Genomic DNA, 23,933 nt, shown 5'->3' on the forward strand with positions numbered 1-23,933 from the left:
CCTGGAGATATAAAAGTTCACGTTCTCAAGATTCTGGCATCACATGATACTGGCAGCTGGAGGAGGGACGCATATACGTCATAATTTGGGCTGTTACAACCAAGGTGCACATCTAAGCAAGTCTCCCATCCACCCTGTGTCAAGATTTGGCTGAATATTTCTGTAACATGATGAGCCTCAGCTCCAATACTTCTGGTACACAGGGTGATTACTGCCAGGATAGTAATCACGACAGAAAGGAAAGATGCGTGTAATCCACCAAAGGAAAGTCATCACAAAGCAGCGACGAGAACAAGTCACCATCCTACCGCCCAGATCCCCAGGAGGGCCTGCCTGTGTGGGGCTACCAAGCGTCCCCCCAAAACATTCTTTTTGCCTGTCATGTTGCTAAACCGCTGGCTTAGACTCACTGCTTAAATGTGTATGTTCCTCTGCTTTCTTGGACTGACCAAGAGAACAGGCACATGGCAGGAGGGGAGAGGGAGAAGTGAGGGATGCCCAACAAGCTCTTCATAGGATTTTTGAAGTGTTTTTTCATCCTCAAAAAGTCACCATCCAGCTACCAATTCTATATTAACATTACACATGGTATTTAGAGTTGGGTAAGACCATAAAGATCATGGAGGCCAATGCCTCCATTATAATAAGGAGAAAGGGGAGGCCCAGAGGGGTGCCCAAGGTCACAAAGAATAATACAATGGAGAGGGAGGATTCAAACCCAAGTCCTCTGACTCCCACTCCAACAGTCTTCACAATTTCTCCAGACAGACGAGTAATATGAAGATGGCAGCCACTGGAATTTTGATCAAAGCATTAGAACTCACCATAAAATGTATCTTTGCCTTAGTTTCTCAATCTCTAAAATAGGGATAATAATGTGGAGCTGTTCTGAGATTCGAACGCGGTGGTGCCTGGAAAGCGCTCTGCCCCTTTGAGTGTTACATGTGCATTGCTGTTCTTTGTCCCTGGGGTCCTTCCAGGGCATTTCTGGAAGAAGAGAATCTGACAGACAATATACAGAAATGTAGAGGGGGAACTCTGAAACCTTAGACATCTTTAGTCATTTCCATACTTTGGCCATCCCAATGGCTCGAAGCAAGTTCTAGGAGGCTCATCCAGCTAGCATCGGTCAGCCCTTGCTATGCCAGTGGGCACTGTGCCCGTTGGGAATCAGTCTATCAATGCAGAGCAGCCAACAAGGCCCTCCCACCTGTTGGTTTCCATGATGTTAGACTTCCCTGGTTCTCTCTGACTGCTCCAGGCCCTTCCATCTCCTGTACACTAAAGCTCAGCCAGCCCTTCTGTTTAGGTGACACCCAGATTCCCCTAAAAAGATTTCCTGGGGGGCAGCTAGGTGGCACAGTGAGTAGAGCACCGGCCCTGGAGTCAGGAGTGAGTTCAAATCTGGCCTCAGACACTTAATACTTACTAGCCATGTGACCTTAGGCAAGTCACTTAACCCCAACTGCCTTGCCCTCCCCCCTCCAAAAAAAAAAAAAGATTTCCTGGTGGATTAACATACAAATTTTGCTTATGACTCCCCCTAAGAAACTGTTGTATTTGATGAATGAGTTCTGAAGGACAAAGTTGACCGCGGCCTCAGAAGAGCCCTGGGGTCAAAGAGAAAGAAACGGACATACAGGACAGATGAGGCAGAGGTAGAAACAGGATATGACCACTGAATGGTCATGGGAGAAAGTGAGGAGTCAAGGACAGCAATTAAGGTTATAGACCTGAGGAATGGAAGCCCTCAAAAGTAACAGGGATGTTTTGGAAGAGAGTGAGTTTAGAGGGAGAAAAATAGTTATGGTTTAGAGAGGGTGAGTCTGAGATGCCCACAGACATCCAATTGGAAATGTCCAATCAGCTAGTGATAAGGGACTGCAGTTTAGGGGTGAGGCTAAGGCTAGACCTACTGATGTACAAGTCACGCACCTAACCATGACAACTGGACCCACAGACACTGCTGAAGTGACTGAGAAAGAGCAGAGAGAGCAGACAAGGCCAGGGACAGAACCTTGGGTCCCCTCGAAGGTAGTAAATAAGACACAGAAATGATGAGCCAGCAAAGGACATGAGGAGTGGTCAGAGAGACAAGAAGGAAACCAAGAGAAAGCAGTGTCTTAGAATTCCAGAGGAGACTGTGCAGGGGGAGAAGACGGCGCTCTCTAAGGCTGCAGAAGGTTCAAGAAGGATGAGATAGGAGAAAGAGCCATCTGACCAACCAGGTGAGGAGAGAGCATTCACAACTCTGGAGTAAGCAGCTTCTGTTGAGTGATGAGACTAGAGGCAAAGGGTTTAGAAGAGAGTGAAAGGAGAACCAGTGAAGGCTCCAAAGTCGGCTTTTAGAGAAAGGGAAGAAAGACATGGGACAATGGCTTGCTGGGGTCATAGGGTCTAGTCTAGTGAGAAGGGATTTGGGCACGACTGTAGGCATCAAGAAAAGAAACAGAGGACCAGAGGGAGGAAGCAGGGATTACAGAGGGGGCTGCCCACTGGAGAAGACAGGAAGAAATCAAGGGATCCTTGACCCTGGACCCAAGCAGCTGACCTTGGCAAGAAAAACCTCTCCTTCAAGGCATGGAGTAAAGGAGGAGGTCACAGAGGATCCACTTTCCATCTGAAGCTTGATTGGTTTCAACTCCACAGAATAATATGCTCCCAGGCCAGGTACTCCCTAGGGGCTCCCCCTTTTCCAGCTTCCTTTGGTGTGCTGTTTTCCTCCCATTAAATGGTAAGCTCCTCAAGGGCAGAAATTGTCTTTATCTTTCTTATATTTATCCCCACAGTTTGGCAAAGTGCTTGGCACATAGTTGGTGCTTAATAAATGTTTAAGTGAAGAAATGAGCTGAGACAATGTCAAGGGGTTTTGAGATGTGGAAAAGAGGGGAAGAGTGAAAGAGGGAAAGAAGGAAAGAGGAAAAGAAGGAAAGAAGAGGGAAAGAGGATAAGAGGAAAAGAAGAGAAAAAGAGGAAAATAGTCTCATTCTCTCTCTCCTCTTCTCTCTCTTTCCCTCTCTCCACTCCACCCATCTCCCTCTCTCCTTCTCTCTTTTGCTCCCCTCTGTCCCCCCTTCTCTCTCCCCATCTTTTTGTCTCTCCTTTCTGTCTCTGTTCCTCTCTCCACCCCACCCCATTTTAATCCTATAAAAACTCCTCTGCCAATCACTTGTGCAGAGATGCGCTCCCTCTTCAGGTGGGAATCCTTCATCTCAACTCAGTGGTAAATCCTCTAGGTCTCATTTGAGACATCCCTTCTGAAGCCTCATCATGGCTTAGCAGTGCATGCCCCCAAGTCTAGCTGGTTTCTTCATAAGAGATGAATAATAATATTTACCATCACTAGTTTATCCAGGAGATGTGAAGCTTAATCACCTATGATGTATTTTGAAATCCTCAGTAAAAGGTCACGTGTCAAATATTTTTCTCCTTTTTTCAAAACCTGATTCTAAAAAAACACCACTTAGGACTAAAATCTCCATGCAAAGTATGAGTGCAACTTTCCCCCTTCAAGCAAGCTTGTAATCCAAACATCATCCCATCCTTCATTCCCGAGGCAGAGGAGAAAACCCCGGGAGAACATGTATCACCCAATATCAGTGCCGTGCACTCCAAGCAAGAGACAAGGAAAGAATCTGATTGAATAAACAGAGATTATACCTCTAGCCTGGTTTGGGGGCGAGGAGAGAAGCCTCATAAAAACGGCCTTTCATTAGATGTTTTAAGGCAAAACAATGTTCAAGTCTCGTTCCTTTATTTTATCGACTGGCCTTACACAGTCTGGGCCATCCAGATAAGAAGCATGTTTTCACCATGAACATTACAAAAGCTCACAAATGCAGTAAGAAAGATTCCAGCTTAATTCTTCTAAGGAGGCCCTGATTAAACCCCGGAAAACTCTACCCAGAACATGACGGGTGCTTTCAGGTCCGCTAGCTTACACTGACCCAAGAATTATGACTAGTGTGGTGTCAAGGAGCAAGCCTCACTTCTTCATATCACTCTCATCTCTTCCAATGGAGCTTCATAAAATGATCTGTGTAAACCCCGGGATTACTTCTCTCGGCCCTTTTGGACAAAGTCAAGTCCAAGTGAAGACCCAGTAGTGCAAAGACTGCCATGAATGGAGTCTGAGCCACCCAGCTTGCGAGTCTCCCTGGGAAATGGAGGTCCAGTTAGTCTGAGTGGATCAAAATCTCAACGTTCCTCGTCAAACTCAGGCTGGCTGGCCTTACTGGAGCTTAGATAGAGGATAATTACAAAGCAGAGGAGAACACCCTTCCACAGTCCTCTTCTCCACCACGCACACACACACACACACACACACACACACACACACACACACACACACACACACACACACACACACACACACACACACACACACACGGAATCCTTACCTCATCTTATATCCAAAGGTTTCTTTTTGACATACCCTCCAACCCAGACTTGTTTCAGTTGTAGGAAGACAATGCAATCCTGTGTCAGCCTTACCCGAAACCCAAGGTGCCTGATGGCCTTCTACAGAGACTTTGATGGAAGGTTTAGAAGTGGTTTCCGGTTCTGGGGCTCAAGAAACGTTAATGGCAGCCTCTTGGTGGAGGATGATGAGAAGAGGGGATCCACGGAGCTCTTGGTATTTCATTAAATGCTCCAGAGAGCAGAACTCCGAGGGCCCACCTTTGGACAACACCCAACACCGAGGTGGGGGAGCTGGAAGCTTTGTGGGGAGGAGAGAGGACTATAAGACAATAGTCCCATCGTCTCACCCTCTGCAGCTTCTCCTAGTGAGAGGGGCCTGAATTCCCTTGAGTTCTACCAGGTCTAATTCACTGTGTTGCCTCCTCCCCTCACAGACCAGCTCGCCCCACACACGGATTGTTGAGTTCCACTCCGTTCCTGTACCCAGTGTTTGGAAGGCAGCATCCCTTAGATAACTGACACAGCCTGGAACCTTCTTGATACTGCTCCTCTTCTAGAACCACCTAGAACCACCTAGAACATAAAAAGGCTAAGTGGCCTCCCAGAATCACAGTGCCAGGAGGTGACTAACTAGGACTTGAGCGTCCCTAACACTAAAGCCAACTCCACCCCATGACTGCTCCTCTGGGCTGGAAGAAAACCCAGGAAACTGAAGAATCAGGAGACGTAGCTACGTGATGTAGCATAAGCCACCTCCCCTCTGAGTCTCAGTTTCCTCATTTGTAAAAAAACTCACAAGTTCCTGTCACTAAGGTCACTCGGATTCACAGGCTCAGACTCCTCCCTCTGACTCCCAAATCCAGTCGATTGCTGGGTTAAATAACTGGAGGAAATGTTAAATTTCAGTCAGAGGTTAGTGAAAATAAATGTATTTTTCCTTCATCCAAGTTCACTAACCCTCTAAAATCTATCCATAAACCTCTTCTATGGACCTCAAGTTAAGAACCCCTGATCTACAGAGAGACAGTTCATGGGTTGTCATGAGGACTGGACTGAGGAAGGTGGCTTTCTGTTCTTTTAACAGGGCCTGATTTCTAGATCCAGGGTAGCTTTGCCTACCCTAGGTGGCTACTGACTGGTGATAAGCAGACCCCAAACCTTACCACTCAGGGAGGACACATGCCATGATGTGGCCTGGGTGGAGGGCTGGAGTCAGGACTATCCCATAAAGTGCTTGGTGCATGTAAGCGCTTAAAAAATGTTTGGTGACTGACTGGTAAATCAAATCAAATAATCAAAATGGGCAGACTAGTACAAATGGGATTTGTACAAAATCTCTCTAACTTCAATTGAAAAAATTGTATTAAAATGAAGTTCTCCCAATGAAAAATATTATCCCCAGAAGGGCTCTTTTCCTTTAAAAGGTCACCAACCTCCAATTTAAATGACTTGCCCAAAGTCGTGCAACAAGTTAATGGCAAAAGCCAGTCCAGAACCCAGGTGGGCCGGCTCCAACTGCGGCTTTTTCCATTACTCAATATTGAATTTTACTGCAAAATGTTGATGCATGCTTGGAGACAGGAAAAACTAACCACAAACAAAAAATTTGCTATCAATAAGCCACAAGGTATCTCCTCTGTACTTGGACAAATACAGATTTACTTCATCAAAAGCGAGTGCAGACTGGCAATGTGACTGGATACTCCTGCCCCACCCTCCCACCTCCAACCCTGGGTATTTGTTACTGGTGCCTGGCCACCCTCGTGAGAAGGGCAGCAACAACAGGCAGGTCTGATTTTACTGCCTCCGAATTCTAGGTGACTGCCTAAGGTTCTGGCATGTCCACTCTGACCCTTGATGTACAGATAGATATTCCACATAAATAGGGACTCTCAGAGGGGTCTAGCCTGAAGCTCCTGAGATAGCGCATTGACTGTGTGTGTGTGTGTGTGTGTGTGTGTGTGTGTGTGTGTGTGTATCTGTGAGGGTTCAGTCATCAGAGCCTCTAGACAAAGCTTCTAAGGATCAACTCCCCTCAAATACTAGGGTGTATCCTAAACAAACCACAATGAGGAACGAGTGACGAACTCTGGAAAAAATCGCCCAAATATGTTAAACCACTTACTTAAGTACAAAGTAGCACAGGATTCTTTTCTTTATTTTTCTCTTCTCCCTTTAATTAGTTTGAGCTTTAAGGACCACCCAGAAAATTCAGCTGCTTTGGGATGTGCCTGCCCTTCTCTTGGCTGATTAAGGCCATCAATGGGCATAGGACACCTACATGAAGACCCAGGGGCTGTCTTTCTAGTCACTTTCCTCTAGGACTCCAATGAGGGGGTGGTGGTGGAGAGGAAGCAAATACCTGTAGGGGTGTGGGTAAATGGGCTGAACGGCCAATCACACAGCAGTCCTGATGTTTTTTTTTTTAATCTGAATTAAATTTTGTTTATTTTTAGTTTACATCATTCATTTCCACAAGATTTTGAGTTACAAATTTTCTCCCGATTCTTTCCCTACCCGCCACCCCAAAACAGCAATCCCACTGAATACCCCCTCCCCCAATCTGCTCTCTCCTATATCTCCTATATCCTCTCCCATCCCCCATCCGACTTTCCAGTAGGGCAAGATTGTCCCAGTGCCTGTATATCTTATTTCCAAGTTGCAGGTAAAAAAAAAATAATCTCTCTCTCTCACATAAACATATTTTAAACATTTGATTTTAAAACTTTGAATTCCAGATTCTTTCCCTTCCTCACTTGTTACCCACCCTTACTGGAAAGACAAGCAATTCAATATAGGTTGTACATGTGTAGCTATGCAAAACATTTCCATAGTGGATATATCACGAAAGACTGACTGTATTCCCCTCCATCCTATCCCACCCCGCACTTGTTCTATTCTCTACTTTGACCCTGTCCCTTTTCAAAAGTGGGTGCTTCCAACTTCCCTCCCCCCCAACCTGCCCTCCCCTCCATCATCCCCCCTCTCATCTCCTTCCTCCCTACTCTCCTGTAGGGTGAGATACCCTATTTAGTGTTAATTAGGGAATCTTTAATTGCCATTACTATCGCAGTATGTCATTCCCTCCCTAAACCAAATTCATTGAGAATAAGATTGACTCATTCCCTTTTGCCTTCCTGTTCTTCCCCTCATTGCAACAGTTTTCCCTTGCCTCTTCTACATGAGATAATTTACCCCATTCTATCTCTCCCCATCTCCTCTCATTATATTCCTCTCTCACATCTCACTTTCACCTTTTAAGTATCATCCCTTCCTATTCAATTGGTACTGTGCCCTCTGTCTATATATACCTGTACCCATATATACACACACTCACATATGTATTCATATGCTGTAGCAGCAAGCACCCCAAGCGTCCTCAGGGTGGCTGCCCATACAGGTTCTTGGATCTGCAAATCAACATCTGGGTTTTTCAAAGCCGAGGGGCTCTGGAAAATGGCTTTCCAGAGTTTTATCTGATCAAATCACAGAACACTTCTCAAAGTGAGCCCCAAAACAAAGCCTCACATCAGGGCTTATATAGCCTTCTCCTGGCTCAGAGAACGTAACAACCATTTGGACCCACTGGCCAATCAAAAAGTATCTACTGAAAAACAAGCCTCCCACCCCAGGCTCCAGGTGCACTTTAGCCTAGGGGCAGGGAAGATCTTAAAAATTTACATTCCCATTACATACGCCCACATACCCTCCTATAAACATATATATGTATGTACACACACACACATATATGTATATACACATTTATATTACCTTCAACTATTCTCATATTGAGAAAAGTTTCATAAGTTACAATTATCATTTTTCCATGTAGGAATGTAAATAGTTCAACTTTGATAAGTTCCTTATGCTTTCTTTTCCCTGTTTACCTTCTCATGCTTCTCTTGCTTCTTTGTATCTGAATGTCAAATTTTCTATTGAACTCTGGTTTTTTCATCATGAATGCTTGAAAGTCCTCTATTCCATTGAATGGCCATATTTTCCCCTGAAACATGATACTCAGTTTAGTTGGGTTGGTGATTCTTGGCTTTAATCCTAGTTCCTTTGACCTCCGGAATATCATATTCCAAGCCCTTTGATCCCTCAATGTAGAAGCTGCCAGATCCTGTGTTATCCTGACTGTGTTTCCACAATATTCTAATTGTTTTTCCTGGCTGCTTGTAATATTTTCTCCTTGATTTGGGAACTCTGGAACCTGGCTATAATATTCCTAGGAGTTCTCTTTTTGTAATCTTTTTCAAGATGTGATCGGTGCATTCTTTCAACATCTGTTTTGCCCTCTGGTTCTAAAACATCAGGGCAATTTTCCTTGAGAATTTCTTGAAGGATGATTTCTAAGTTCTTTTTATGATCATGACTTTCAGGTAGTCCAATAATTTTTAAATTATCTCCCCTGGATCTATTTTCCAGGTCAGTGGTTTTTCCCATGAGATATTTCACATTGCCTTTTTTTTTCATTTGTTTAGATCTGTTTAATAATATCTTGATTTCTCATAAAGTCACCAGCTTCCATTTGCTCCAATCTAATTCTGAAGGAATGATTCTCTTCAAAGAATTTTGAAATTCTTTTTCCATCTGGCAAATTCAGCTTTTTAAGGCATGCTTCTCCTCATTGGCTTTTTGAGCCTCTTTTGCCATTTGAGTTACTCCATTTTTTAAGGTGTTATTTTCTTCAGTCAGGTTGTTGACTCTCTTTTCATGATTTTCTTGCATCATTCTCATTTCTCTTTCCAATTTTTCCTCCACTTCTCTTATTTAGTTTTCAAAATCCTTCTTATGCTCCTCTATGTCCTATAACCAATTCATATTTTTCTTGGAAGCTTTTGGTGCAGGAGTTCTGACTTCGCTGCCTTCCTCCTGTTCCATGCTTTGATCCTTTTTGCCCCCAAAATAGGAGTGTAAAGTTGGACTGCTGTGCTTGCTTTGCTTCCTTTGCTTGCTCATGTTGCCACTCAATTACTTGACTTTTGAGCTTTTTGCCACAGTAGAACTCTGCTTTCAGAGAGGAGAGCTTTGTCCCAAATGGCTTGGGTTTTCTCAGCTGCCGGAGCTATTAGTTGGGTGCCCTCTCTGAAACCTCCACTGGCTCTGGCACCTGGTCACTCACCCCAGTACCTCCACTCTAGACAGCAATCCAGATCCAAGCAGGTTAAAGCAAGAGTGATTACTCCTTAGACTGGTTTCTTTGTCCCCCTACAATCTGCAGGCCAGGAGCTCTGAGGCAGCCACATGGCAGCGACTGCTGGCCTCAGCCACTTCTCCTTCCGGGGGCAGAGGGTGAACCGCACTCCCGGACTCCCTGTTCCCAAAGTTCACACTGATCTCTCACTTTGTCCTTAGTGTCTATGGGTTGATAATTCTGGAAACTACCACAGCTGCTGGTGATCCACCCTTATGGCTTTTTCAATATGGCAAAGCTCCTTCCTCTGTAAAATGTAAGGTCTGGACCAGAAGACCTTTAAAATCCCCTCCACATCTAAAGGTCTTTCTTTATGATTTGATCAGGACTCCACAGGCCTTCCACTGCTGCTTCTGAGACCAGATCAAGCCACTCCTAAAGAGTCCCTTCTTCTCCAAGGATAGTAGAAAGAGATGACACTGCCCCAAGGGAATGGGGATCTCGTGGAGGGAATAATGTTCTGAACTGGGGGCTTGGACTGGAAGCCCTCTAAGGTACCTTTCAGCGAAGCAAGGTTGGCACCTAAATGCCTTGGCTTTTTAAAGTGAAAAATACAAAACTGGACACTCTCAATTTCACATTGCTTGACAAACAGCTCAGTGGCTAAATGTGTCACTCTTCAACAGGTTGCTTTGATAGCATTGAAAGAAAGAGAATAGTAGGGGAGAGGAAAGAAGAATAGAGGGGAGGGGAGGAAAGAGAGAGGGAGAGAAAGGTGGGGGAGAGAAAGAAAAGGAAGGAAAGAGACAGGCATGGGGGAAGAAAAAGAAAGCACACTTTTCCATCCTGGATATATTGATATATTTGCATATATGTATCTGTGTATACATGCATATATATATATGTATATATACACATCTCATACATATATACACATACTTTATATATTACACACAGAGACATGTATGTGTGTGTGAAATGTATCATCTATACTTTATGTCACATTATATTAAAATAGTCAAATGAGAGCTGGGCCAAAGACTTCACGTTCCTTACGGGTGCCTTCTTCCTCACTGGGTGAGAAAGGGCGAAATGAGCCTCTTATTTCTTTTTTTTAAATAAAACAATCATTCCTCAGCAAAACAGTAGGACCACGTTCCTACTCAAGTCAGCGAGACTTGAAAGAAGGTGATGCATGCAGAGAGGATGAGCATTGGATCCTGACATCCCTGGAAACTGCCTGGAAAAACTGCTGGCTCTGAAATGAGACTCAATGGCTATAAAGCCACAAAGGCTTATGGAGAGAGACCCACTGCCAAAACCAGAAATTGGATTTTATTTGCTCGGAGTCTGGAGAATTTGGCTCCTCTAAAGAAGGAACGCAAAGTACATCATTACTAACAAAACCAACAATTCATCAGCAAGTTTTTACTCGCTGCTGGGGACAGCGCAGGCCTGTCCACATGGTCATCCCAGACTAAATCCACTTCCATTTTGTTGAGTGGACGCTGATGTGCTTTGGAAGAATATAAATCCTCACTACATAGACCCAAACGGGGCCACCTGTTACAACATTACCACCAAGACTTGTCTCCATTCAGCAGAAACTGCTTACCCTTCACTCCACTGGACTTAAGGGGGAAGGGGTTAGGAAGATATAGAACACAGCAGGAAATCCATGTGCCCCAAACCAGAATTACAGTTTTGCAATGTAATGCACCACAAGGACTCCAGGGGCCTTAAAACATCTTTTTTAATCAAATAAAAGAAGAAAATAAGGCAAAAAATCATCCTTCACATGCTGTGAGAAAATATGTTTGGAAGTTATAATAAAGTCTTGTAATAGAAAATTGGTCAAAAAGTAAAATGACGCCAAATGGGTCTGGGCAAAAAAAATGCACTTGCTTCTAAGTTCCTCTAGATTGGTGATACAGCAGCACCGCTGACAGTTCAACCCAAAGGTGGCTGAGAGGAAAGTGCTATTTCCTCAAAGTCTATTGGACCAAAATGAGATCTGGGTAATACACGGAACGGAATGCCTCCAGCAGCACAGACACTGGGACACACCCATGAGGCACAAAGGGCTGTCTAAAAAAATAAGTAAGAAAGAAAAACCTGCCATGAGCTCGTTTGGTCAAGAAAGCAAGAACATCAACCAACTCTGGATCAAAGCTGATGAAATTATAAGCCTGTCATGAAATGTGTGAGTCTTGTTTTCCTGAAACTTTGTCATTATCTTCATCTCTTTCTCCTTCTCCTCCTTTTTCATCTCCTCTTCCTTTTCCTCCTCCTTCTTCATCTCCTTCTCCTCTCCCTTCTTCTTCTCCCTCTTCTTCTTCTTCCTCCTCCTTCTTCCCCTCCTTCTCTTCCTCCTCCTCCTTCTCTCCTCCTCTTCCTCCTTCTTTTTCAGCTTCTCCTTCTCCTTGTCTTCCATCTTCATTCTCAGTAAGAGCATTCCCACTGTGCTTTCGAGTCCTAGTTCCAAGGAAGAGCTTTCCATTGAGCCTAGATGGAGGCAGAATAAATGCTTGATGCAGACCCAAGGCCCTAGGCTAGGGCACTCTCTGAGACCAAGTTGCAAGTACAGGCAAGTGACTGATCTGCTTCCCTCACATCTAAAGCAGGCTTTAGACAGCTGCCATGACTCAATCCTCACTCACTTGGCTCCTATGATACAAACCCACCCAGGGTAGTATACCTAAAACAGAGTAACAGGGGTACATTGCATATGTCAATTTGTGCGTTTTCTTCTCTCTATATTTTATTTAATGCATTTACACTTTTCTAAGAAAAAATAGGAAAAGAATATTCCAAGAGGAGTCCGGAGAGAACCTTTCCATTTGGCCATTCTCGGGACCCACAACACCATTGAAAAGTCCACCATCAAAGGGTCAAATGGAAGTCAACTGCAGAGCCTCCAGATCCTGAACCATAGCTATCTCTGGTCATCATGGAGACAAAGTCTGCATGTGTGTGTATAAGCATGTAAGTGTGTGTATGTGAGTGTGTAGATGTATGTGTGTGTGTGCACATTTGTGTCTGTGCCCTTCTTGCTACCAGAGAGATAACAGCAAAATATTTACTTTTGCCACAAATTTCCCATAGACAGTTAAAGTCATTCTGGCATTGTAACAGAAATAAGAAGATTCCACTTCAACTGCAGATTGTAAGCACTTCCTTCTTTTGTGAGTCTTCTGAAAAGAGCCATTAATAATGGTAATGATGAAGCATCTGAGTCATCCTTCGGCCCAGACACCATGCCGTGGTCATTACATCAAAATGATCCCGTGACGCCTGAACACTTTAAGCCTTTTAAGTGAGTCCTGACAAGTCTCTTCTCAAACAAAAGGATTTCCTACAATAAACATGTGCTCTATACCAGAAACCACATTAATGTGTTGGAAAAAATCTTCCTCTCAAAAATGGTTTGGAAAAGAAGAGAATAAGAATCCAGAAAGAAGTTCTCAAATCCCCTCACCTAACAGCCAAATGCCAAGAGCCAGGTGTTTAGGGACACAAATAAGAGGGAAGAAACCACCTCTCCTTACTTACCAGGAGCCAGCACCCTACAAAGGGAGACAAGGACATTGAGACGTATCCCCAGGATAAATGTGGAGAGACTGGAGATGATAAATACGGAGGAGTCAGACAGCAGCGGCTTGACAAAAAGGGCCCTCGGCACTGAGGGGAGGCACAAGACTAGTAAACATCCTGAGGCTCAGACAGTGTTGTCCAGGCATTTTTCAGTCATGTCCGACTCTTTGTGACCCATTGGGAGTTTTCTTGGTAAAGATCCTGGGGAGCTTTTGCCATTTCCTTCTCCAGCTCATTTTACAGATGAGGAAATGGAGGCCAAGAGGGTTATTAAATGACTTGTCCAGGGTCCCAAAGTTAGTAAGTGTCTGAGGCCAGATTTGAACTTTGGAGAAGTCTTTCTGACTCCAGGCCCAGGGACCTATTCACTGCCCCACCTTGCTGCCATCAGCACAGGGGGAAGGGAAGGCAGTAAAGCCACCCAGACGATAAAGGGATCTATGGGTCTATATTCTACCACAATGGGGCTCTTCAAGCCAAGAGAGTGATAGCCATTTGCTGTGCAGGTTGAAAGGATATGAGTTGGACTGAATGACTCATGGAAGCATCTTCCCCCTTAAATTCTATGAAATTGGCACTGTTCACTCTGCAAAAGACACCAGTTGGGGGGGGGGGGCATGGTAGCTGTCTTTAGATATTTAAAAGGCAGTAATATGAAAAGGGAAAGTTTATAGGAGAAGCAAAGAACTGGAAACTAAGGGTGTGTCCATCAGCTGGGGAAATGGATGAACCCATTATAGTATGTGAATGTAACGGAATCCCATTATGCTATGAGAAGTGACGAAGGAGACGGTTTCAGACAAACCTAGGAAAACTTGTACGAACTAAGGCAGAGTGAACAGAGCCAGGAGAACAAGTTTTCCAACAGCACCACTGTAACAACAAACAGAAAGAACTCTGACCAAGGCGCTAGCACCCGTGACTGGAGAGGACGCTGCCCGCCCCCTGACAGGGACATTGGGACTTGGGGCAAAGAGGGAGGTACGTATTTTTGATATACAGTCAAGGTGGCTTGACTATTCATACTGGATAGACAGACAGACAGAGAGAGAAAAAGCATTAACTAAGTGCCTCTGATGCCCAGGCGCTGTGATGGGTGCCAGGAACGTAAATACAAGCAAAAAGGAACCTAGCTTCCCAACGGGGGAAGCCCGCGCCTCCAGAATCTAGAGGGTCATGGGGTGGGCTGGGCCTGGGCATTTTCTCACATGGGAGCTCTGGGCAGGGATGCACCAGCGGGAGGGGGAGTCACCAAGGCAGGGGCAGGATGGCAAGTCAGTGACAACAGTAAGGACAATTATAATAACTACATATGTTTATATGCGACGCAGTCACAAGCTTAATCTGCAGCATCACCACTTTGTCCACTGCTTTTATAAGTCGAGGTGACCAACACAACAATCTGGGGAGCCCTGGTGCACAGCCGGTGTGAGTGTTCCCACCGTCAGGCTCCAGCCTGCCCTGGTCTGAGGCACCTTAGGGCAATCTCACAAGGGTTTTGTTTTTATTTCTCTTTTCAATGGTAAGGGCGAGGTGGGAGGGATTGAAAATCGATTTCATTAATGTTTTTTAAAATTTAAAATATAAAGAAAAGAAACTAGAGAGATCTTCCTTGGTCCCAAAGAGCAGACCTAGGAGTCACGGGTAGATGCTGAGAAGCGGCAGATTTAGGCTCGATTCCTCCCAGTTAAAGCTGTCTATCAGATGGATTAAGTTTGCCACTGGACGTCTTTACACGAAGGGTGGATGACCATTTCGATGGATGCTGTAGAGAGGATGGCCTGTGAGATGCTCAGCTTCTACGGCTGTCGTCGAAAGAAGAGCCCTGGATTATGCAGGCGCCTCTAAGATGCTGAGTATAGGCTTGTCTGCGACGTATATTAAAGAGCCTGTGGCCAAACCTCCTCCTGTAGCTCTGTGGGGGGAGGGCTGGAGGGCCCTGCTGGGCCACGGGGCACTGGCACGTGGGGACGCCTCAGAGATCAGGCGTTTGTGATTACCAACTGCTGGACTTGCAGGGTGAGGATGGTGCAGCATGTGGAAGATGGAAGAAGAGCCTGGAGAAGATTGCACCATTTTGTCTGGCGGGCCCTCCACAGAAAAAAAGGAGAGGAGAAAGTACCTAGAGGAGGCAAGGGGCACCCCTCCTGAGGTCCGCCATGTGAGAACCTCCTGAGCAGGTGAAAAAAGGCATCTTCGAAGGGTTCCCACACAAGTCAATCACGCCGATTTTTCAAACTAGACTCCACTGCACAAAGGCAATCAGCAAATTCCTCGTGCTCAATAAGACTGTCAGATATGACGCCCTTCGTGGAAGTGGGAAGGGCTTCCTCTGATGCACTCCCTATTTGGAGTCCTGCTAGGAGGGCTGGATTGGAATCCCAGTCCACATTTTTCTCAAGACAAAATAAAAAGGGACATTTGGCATGGACGCTCCAAGCACAAAGGAGGGATAACACCCAGGAGTCTGCAACAGCAGGATTTAATTGTCTCACGATGATCCTGGGAAACTCAGCGCTGGGTAGTGTTTCCGGAGAGACAGCTGGCCCTGGGACATGAGGAAGAATTCTGTCCCAAAGGCAGTGACATAAAAATTAAAAATGTCACTGTCATGTTGCAGTGAACATTATTTTTTATAATGATAAATTATAAATTTAATTCAAAACATCAACAGAGCTGGCTAAACACGTTGTGCCACCATTTATATGCAAGCACGTTAATTTTTGGCACATACAACAACTTGAGTTCCCATCACCCCAAGCCTGCATTACTCTGCACTTGCTGATAACAACAGCTTCACAACTTTCTCCTTTGGTGAGCACAAGGGAGCACAAGACCACTGTGTAGGGACCTCCTGGGTCTGGCCTGCCTCCCAACACGTTCCATCTAAACAAAAATACAACAATCCCACAGCATGAAGTCGTTCAAAAAGGAAGCAAACATTCTTCCAAGCACTTTCTTTCACCACTGTTCTTCTCAAATGCTTGTGGGGAAATCTGCACACTAGCCGAGAGCTTCTGTCTGTAAATACCAGCCACATGTCCATGGCGTCCCCACCCCACCTACACCCCACTTGCTCCCCCACCCCCTCGCAACCAAATTTATGTCTAAATTACTTTCAGATTTCTGCGGTATCTTAATCACTTCAATATGGGATGTATTTTCAACATTCGGGCAAGTGGCTTCTCTCCACCCATACGCTCCCCTTCCTTCCAAGCAATTTTAGCTTTCCACCCTTCATGTTAGCCTCTCAGTAGGGTGCCCATTCAATAACACTGATTTGTGAGGTCTAAATACATAATGTGAGGGATTATGAACAACCCTATCGAAACCACATACAGAATGACTCTGTCTTCAAGAATGAAAAAGGATTCCTAGTTTTCAGGATGTGCACGAGCTTTCCTTTTGTTCTTCCAAAAGCTATTTCAATAGCCCAAGACCCAGACTGAACCTCAAAACTCAGCTGAACATGAGGAGTGTGAAAAGTGGCATGAAGATGTCTTCAGATACCATCCTGCCCTACGTGGCATTTTTAGGACATCTTACCTCACTCATAACAAGGGACCAAGAGACTCCAACAAACCTAGAGGGTGCATACCCTCCCCTGCCACCACCAAAGGCAGAAGAAGCCTTCCCAGAGGGACAAGAGAGTCCCAGGCCAGAAGGCCACCAGGGCCTTTGGGGGTGACCCATCCAGTTCATTCCCTGGCCCAGAGGAGTGGCTGTATCTGAGCGACTTTCAGTGTGAGAACTGATCCTGTTTATAGAAGGGAGAAAGGCCCTCAATTACTGGGAAAACTAAAGGCCCTCCCTGTCAGGAAATTCTTCTTCACGCCATAACCAAAGTCCATTTGGGCTTGTTCTGTTCTAAACCTCTTACTAAGTTGTGACTCAATCAACATCATTTCACCTGCCACCTATGTGTTCCCATGACCCTGCCCTGTGCCTTAGTGGACAACAATCACCACCTGGCCACCAACAGTTGAGGGCTGAGCCTCTTGTGACCTGGCCATTTGAGGATATGGCCATGCTGGCTGTCATGGAGCTGCCAGCTTGGCAGGATCTGTCAGAATTTATATCGTGCTCACGGAGCCTTTAAGAACTCAGGATCACAGGCTCACAGACATCATGAGCTAGACCCCATCCAGTCCAGCCCCCATATTCCTTACATGTACCTCCAAACTTCAGTGGGGCAAGGAGAGAAGTTTTGTAGAGGTATGCCCTACCAAAAGGGAGCAAATCAGTTCCTGTCTCCCAACCAAACAGCACCAAACCAAAGAACCAAGCTTCATCTTCCAATCCCCCATGCTGGTCTCAAATCCTTCCCATACTTCTCTCTGAAGAGCCCTAAAGCTGATGGTTTTCTCCCAATACTGTGTCCACTGCTAGACCATACAGGAATGACCCAAGATGGCTCCCAAAGGCTAAACATCTTTTTGGGCCATCTTAGCCCATGGTTTCCTGGTTTCCAAAATAGGACACCTGGTGATTCACCCTCCTTCTGCTATCAGCTGAGACCCCTTAGAAGCCAATCTTGTGTATGGTGGATTTCTTCAAATCTCTCATACCCACTTGATTTCATTCTATCTGCTCCAGAATACTTTCCTAAGAGGATTTTGGCTACCATTAATTCTGACTCTGGCTAGCTGTATTCTTTGAGAGAGCTAATAAAAAATACATGTTTTCAACTGATGGATCCCTGTGATGTCCAGGGCAGAATAAGAACTCAAACAGGACATCCATTTGTATTAGCCCAAAAGGTAACGACATAAGGCCAGCTTGATCTGCCCTGCTCTTTCCAAAGGCATGCTCCTTGCTACCTACCTCATGTTCCTTTTTTTACTTTTCCTACTAACTTTGTGTTCATTTTCCTAGCACCTTTCCAGTATTTCACTGAGCTCAATTAAATTTCCAGACCTAGAATCTAGAGGGTCATCTTTTATTTTTTTTTTGCTTTTTTGGAGGGGGAAGGGCAATTGGGGTTAAGTGACTCGTCCAAGGTCACATGGGTAGTAAGTGTTAAGTGTCTGAGGCCGAATTTGAACTCAGGTCCTCCTGACTCCAGGACTGGGGCTCTATTCACTGTACCACCTAGCTGCCCCCCAGGTCATCTTTTTAAGCACAGGCATTGGAAAAATTTAACCAAAAAATCATTTCTGGTGGGTTAATAACCATTTCATCCATTTTCTTATGAACTCTAAGATATGAGACAGCAAAACCTCTAATTTAAACAATCCTTTACTAGATCTCCCCAAACTCTAGTGCAGTTTTTGATTTCCCATTCTCCTGGGAAAGCTGTTCCAATTTCTAGCTCAGGGTTCATTTTAGCAAAGTGCTCTGAGCCCTGTCTTACCCATATAATAGATGTTTAAATTGAAGAATGACAAACAAAAATCATGCCAGTGTTTTCATTGGTCAGAGGAGTGAGGATTAGCCAACTGGATGGCTTAATGGCAGCCCTCAGCCACTCAAATAATCATTTCCCAGGTTTCTAGGTGACAGAAGAGCACAAGAAAACATGCACTAAAAGTAGCTACAAAAAATACACCTAGCTTCCCGATTTCTATCATGGTTTCAGAAAAGTGGGAAAGGTAGGCCTCAAAAAGAAAACAAGGATTATGCACCACTTCAGACATGTGCTACCCCTTGTATCAACGTGCCAATTCCCTGTGCCAAGCAGACTGGCTCTTACCAACTCTTGAGAGTCCTGCTGTAGTGGCAAAAATGCGGCTTCCAAAATGGCGGTCTGGTCAGCGCTGAGCTTCTGCCACAGCCCAATCAGCATGATCACCAGGTGGGTGGCACTCTTCAGACGGGTGAAGGACTGCAACAGGTTACTATGGTTCTCCTCTGCAGCATCCGCCAGGGCAATTACCTGCAGAAACAGCAAAAGCAGAACATTGTTGTCATCGCTGAGCCCCTGAAACCAAGGCATTACTGGGCACACACCTGTTTTCATCTGGGACAAGCTGATAAACTTAATCTTCCATAAAGACAAACTAAAGGAGTAATAAATGGGACTGTCGATTCACTCTGTTCATGCTACAGCAAACATGTTAAAAATAATCCTCAATCCACGTGGCAATGGGATCTATGTTCTCATGGTTACTGCCATTCATTCATTCGGGGAGTCAGTGAGTCAGTCAACAGGCATGTGTTAAGCACCACACATTCAAGTGAAGACACCACCTTCCTGATGATTGGTGCTCTGAGAATAAAGGACAAACAATAATAATGCAGGCACCAGGAAGACAGGTGAGAACAAAACAATCCCTGCCGTAGGGAGCTCACGTGTGATCCGGGTAGACAACATGTAAAAAGATAAGCGAACAAAAATACATGAAAAGGTAATTTCAAGGGCAGGACCATTCTGACTAAGGAAAAGGGAAGCTGTGTAGCCTCACCTGAACTGAGCCAGAGTGGTGAGAAGCGGAGCTAGGGAGGAAGCACATTCCAGGAATAGGGAACACACAACCAGGGCCAAGGCAGAAAGTCCACAGACAGAACACAGCATGGCTGATCCAGTCTGGCTGGGCCGTAGAATGAAAGGGAGCCATGGGCAATAAGCCTGGAAAGAGAGGCTGGGGCAGACGGTGAGGGGCTTCAATGCTAAAGAAAGGTGTGTATATTTTATCCAAGAGGCAACAGAGAACCACTGGGGCTTCATGAAAAGGGGAATGACGTGGCAAGGCCAGAGCTTCTGGAACATTAACATGGCAGCCGGAAGAAGGATGGACTGAAGACTGGAGAGACCAGAGGCCTGAAGACCAATGGCTGCTACTGTAATATTCTAGGTGAGACAAGTGTTGAGGGGTTGAGCTAGGGTGGTGGCTCTGTGAGTGCAGAGAATGGGACAGATGAAAGAGAGGCCGTGGAGACAGAATTAAGCCTTGGCGATGGATTACCAATGGTGGAGTAAAGCATCATGAAAGTGGCTGAGTTTGAAAACATGGATGACTGGAAGGGTTGCTGTGCTCGACAGAAAGGAGGGCACCAGTGACTTTCCAAACTATCAGATTAATCTCAAAAATCTACAGCAATACAACTGTGCCCAAGAAATGACATTATTCTGGTCTCCATCACGAGTACCCTCCACAAATAAACTTCATTTATTCTATCTTCATGTTAGTGAGAAAAGAGAGAAGATCAGTAAACAGAAAAGATCAGTAAACAAAAATACCCACAAAGGTCATTAATTTCAAGGGCAGAGGGCCGTCTTGACTGAGGAAGAGGGAATCTGGGTAGGTCTCACACAGGAGGTGGCACCTGAATGGAAACAAGGCTATAAGAGAGGGAAGCAGGGAGTGCACATGATGGAAAGAACTGCCCCCTGATACCCACCACTGGCACCATTTGCAACACCACATTGCCAGATTCCACCTGAAAGGTGGATGGAGATTCTAACAAAAAGCTGGCTGAGTGAAGTCATTTTTAACACAAATGTCAGGCACTGGCCCACGGTGACCTGTGAAGGAGAAGACTCAGTTGGGTGTGTTTGCTTTCTGAAGCCAAATCTCCTCAGGACAAAACTGGCAGGGCTGACTTGGATGGTGGGCGTCTTTGAATGCTCGTGTGGAAAAAAGAACTCAAAGAAACAATTAAATGTAGCATCCCAGGCTACCCTGGGTGTTTTATTTTAACGTCTTGGTGAATCCTGTGCTCATTAAAAGGAATACACTTACTCCTCCAAGAAGCATTGCCCATTCCTCATGCTGTATGTCCTGCCAGAGCATGGGACGGCTCTGAGGCCGGTGGGAGCTGGAACAAGGAACATGATGGAAAGTCATTGGGCGGCTCCCTGGCTGGGTGGGCCCAACTTCCTTGGGGAGGGGGAGAGACTGGGGCTGTGCTCCCAGAGCCTCCAGAAACCCCATGGAGGATGATAATGAGGCAGCCCTTCTCGGTCACTCTAAAGACATCATCTCCTTGAAACCCCACCACAGTCCAGGGCAGAGGATGCTCTAAGTCCTCTATTACCTCCACGCAGGCAGCACACTCTCTGACATTTAACCTACACTATCAGCATTTTCCCCATCATTTTCTTGAGTCTAGAAAAAAACAAAACAAAAAACAAGCCCTGATTTAATAGCATCTGCCAATTTCTGAGGCACGAATGTTCACGTTTTAACAATCAGCTCTTATGAGCCGTCTCCAGCACACCCTGCTTAGATACACAAGGTGTATGTGTAAGGCAAGGCCTATCCCTCCAAATGGATTGGGGGACTGAGCATGTGGCTGGGAAGCTCCTGCCCTAAGAGGTCCCTGTGCCAAATGAGACTAGAGGACGAGCTTTCCTCCATCTAGGAGGGAACATCAAATAAACAGACAATGACGTCCCCAAGAGGCCATTGCTGATCTGTCACTTTGTGATGGCTGCTTTTCACTGAGAAGACCAGTCAAAGGAAGAACATGGAGGCCTAAAGGGGCACTAACGTTCTGGGCTCCTGCTTATCTGGAAGGATGTGAAATGTAGGATTGGGACTGCAGATAGTGATCCAGAAGAGACTTTTAGTGCATCCCCTCACCCTTCCTTTCATGGCCCAGGCAATGAGAAGTAGAACCATTTCCCTGAGGTCCCTCAGATAATAAGGGTCAAGGCTGCATCAAACTGAGGCTCTCTGACCCCAAGTCCAGCAGCTCTTCTGCCACCCACCACCGCCAGGCAAATGATCACCAAAAGAGTGGGATCAGTCTCTGCATGAAGCCCCAGGCATCTCCATCCAATGTGCCTGTGTCGAGGTGGCTATTTGCGGAAGCAATATCCCAGGACACAGCCTCAGTCCTAAGCAGGCCGGACAAAAAGTAATGACCTAGGAGGGGTCTTGGGATGCCTCAGGCCATCTAAAACCAAGCAGAAGCAGTGCAGGGTCAACCACAACCCCAAAGTCCCAGGAAGAACCCAAGAACTTGGTGTGGGTATCCCTGGCGTAACATCCGGCCGGCCTGCACGATCTCACCAGCTGGCAGCCAATCTCCAGTGATAACGTCTGCACTGGAAGAGGACAGCATATTCTAAAGCATGGGATGGTCACGTGACTCAGTGCCACCGCTCCTTCTGACAAAGCAGTGGGACATCACACAGTTCACCTTGAACCCAGACATGAGACCGGCCAGCTGCATGGCTGTAGTGTGTGTGCATGTATGTACATGTGTGTGCAAGCGTGTGTGTCTCTGTGTGTGTGCGTGCACGCGCACATTCCCTGGGCACCAAAGGACTTAAGGAAACAATAAATGTTAATGATTTCAAACACAATGCATAGAGCCGTCTTTGGTTCCCGCTTCCAAATCGAATGGAAAGCCCAGAGGACATGTCCACGTCCAAGTGCCATATTGGTGAACGCCAAAGGATGAAGCGGCGTCCGCCCCCACCCAGGGAGCTGCTCGGGGGGGAAAAGCTGGACTGACTCATAAAAATTGGTGTGAAATTAATCCCAAATACTTCCAGCTGCCAAGACAGGCTCTAAAATTGGTTACAGAAAAGCAGCGGCAGAACAGACGTGAGTCACACAACCAAACCTGGCCAGGGCCAGCGTCTTCACCCAAACTCCACTGCCCGTTCTGTCACCAAGGTCTGGAGCTGGGAGAAACATCAGGGTCCGTGTGGCCCAACCCCCTCGCTTTACAATAAAGGAAACTGAGGACCACAAAGGCTGAGTGACTTGCCCAAGGTGGCAGAGTTGGGATTTGACCCTCAGGCCTCACAGGACTGAGACTTAAACAGGCCCACACCTAGAAAGCATTCTGCCCGATGGTGTCAGTCACTTAAAACTGTGAAGTCGGAATCTCTAGGGTTTCAGCTTGGTCTGGTTGCTTGCCCCAAAGGCCCTCATTCTCTCCTGCCTGAATTACAGCCTCCTAACTGACCCCCCCAGAATCCAGGCTCTTCCTTCTCCAATTCATCCTGCAGACACAAAGCGTAGGGCTTAGCCATGCTCTTCTTCTGCTCAGGAGCTTTGTCAGGACTCAGTCATTCAGCAGCTCCATCGGACTCTCTGGTTTCCCATCCTCCCTAGCGACTATTGCCCTCACACATGCTATGTGTCACCAAAGCCATGCTATTTTCTGTTCCTTGTACCTGTCAGTCCATTTCCCACCCCTTTGCCTTTGTCCAAGTTGCCTACCATGCTGGAAATGTTCTTTCTCTTTATTGTGCTGCCTCCAGAATCCCTATCTCTGTTTAAGACTCACCTGGAGTAATAATTCCTACTTTAGGCCCTTCCTGATCCCCTAAGTGGTGAGTGGAGCCTCCCCACTCCCCCCCCCGCCCCGAGTCACTTTGCATCCACTTTTCATATTTTTTTATTTACTTATCAGTATATGTGTTGTACTATCTGGGAGAGCATAATCTCCTTAGAAGCAAAGTGCCTAGACCGGTGCCTGTTCAATTGATTTCTTGGAGTCCAAGAGAAATTAAAGCATTTTAAAAGGATGGAGATTTTGAAGAATTTCTCTTTCATAAACAATAGGTTGTTGTTGTGGGTTTTTTGCTGCTGTTGTCATTCTTAACAACCCCAAATTAACAGAACTGCTATCAACATCACAGATTTCCTCTTTAGAACCAATGAGACAGTATCAACATGGGCTTTCTCTCCTTTTTTGGAGATGCACTAAAAAGGGACTATTCAGAAACTTTCTCTTAACCTCAGATTGAGTCTCTTTGGTAGTCTGGGAGACAGAGAAGCACAGCTAAGCGGGGCTCTGAAGCCAGTCTTGTCACCAATGAAAACTAAACATCATAATGAGAAGTCAGAGCTTTCCTAGGTTTCAAAACTCTAAAAAG

At 45.7% G+C, this 23,933-nt stretch overlaps 1 protein-coding gene across 3 annotated transcripts in view; it reads right to left on the reverse strand.

The window, feature by feature from the left end:
• Positions 1-23,933, reverse strand: part of BBS9 (Bardet-Biedl syndrome 9) — a 339,648-nt gene that overhangs the window by 52,267 nt on the left and 263,448 nt on the right. For all 3 annotated transcript variants that reach the window (XM_069084284.1, XM_069084282.1, XM_069084283.1), the window contains one exon: positions 18,846-19,028. In XM_069084284.1, the coding sequence (XP_068940385.1) occupies positions 18,846-19,028 (183 nt within the window). The remainder of the gene's footprint in view (positions 1-18,845; positions 19,029-23,933) is intronic.

Source organism: Petaurus breviceps, unplaced genomic scaffold, assembly GCF_028583685.1.
Source record: "Petaurus breviceps papuanus isolate PSGF00001 unplaced genomic scaffold, PetGlider_PUasm1.0 174, whole genome shotgun sequence".
Lineage (NCBI taxonomy): Eukaryota > Metazoa > Chordata > Mammalia > Diprotodontia > Petauridae > Petaurus > Petaurus breviceps.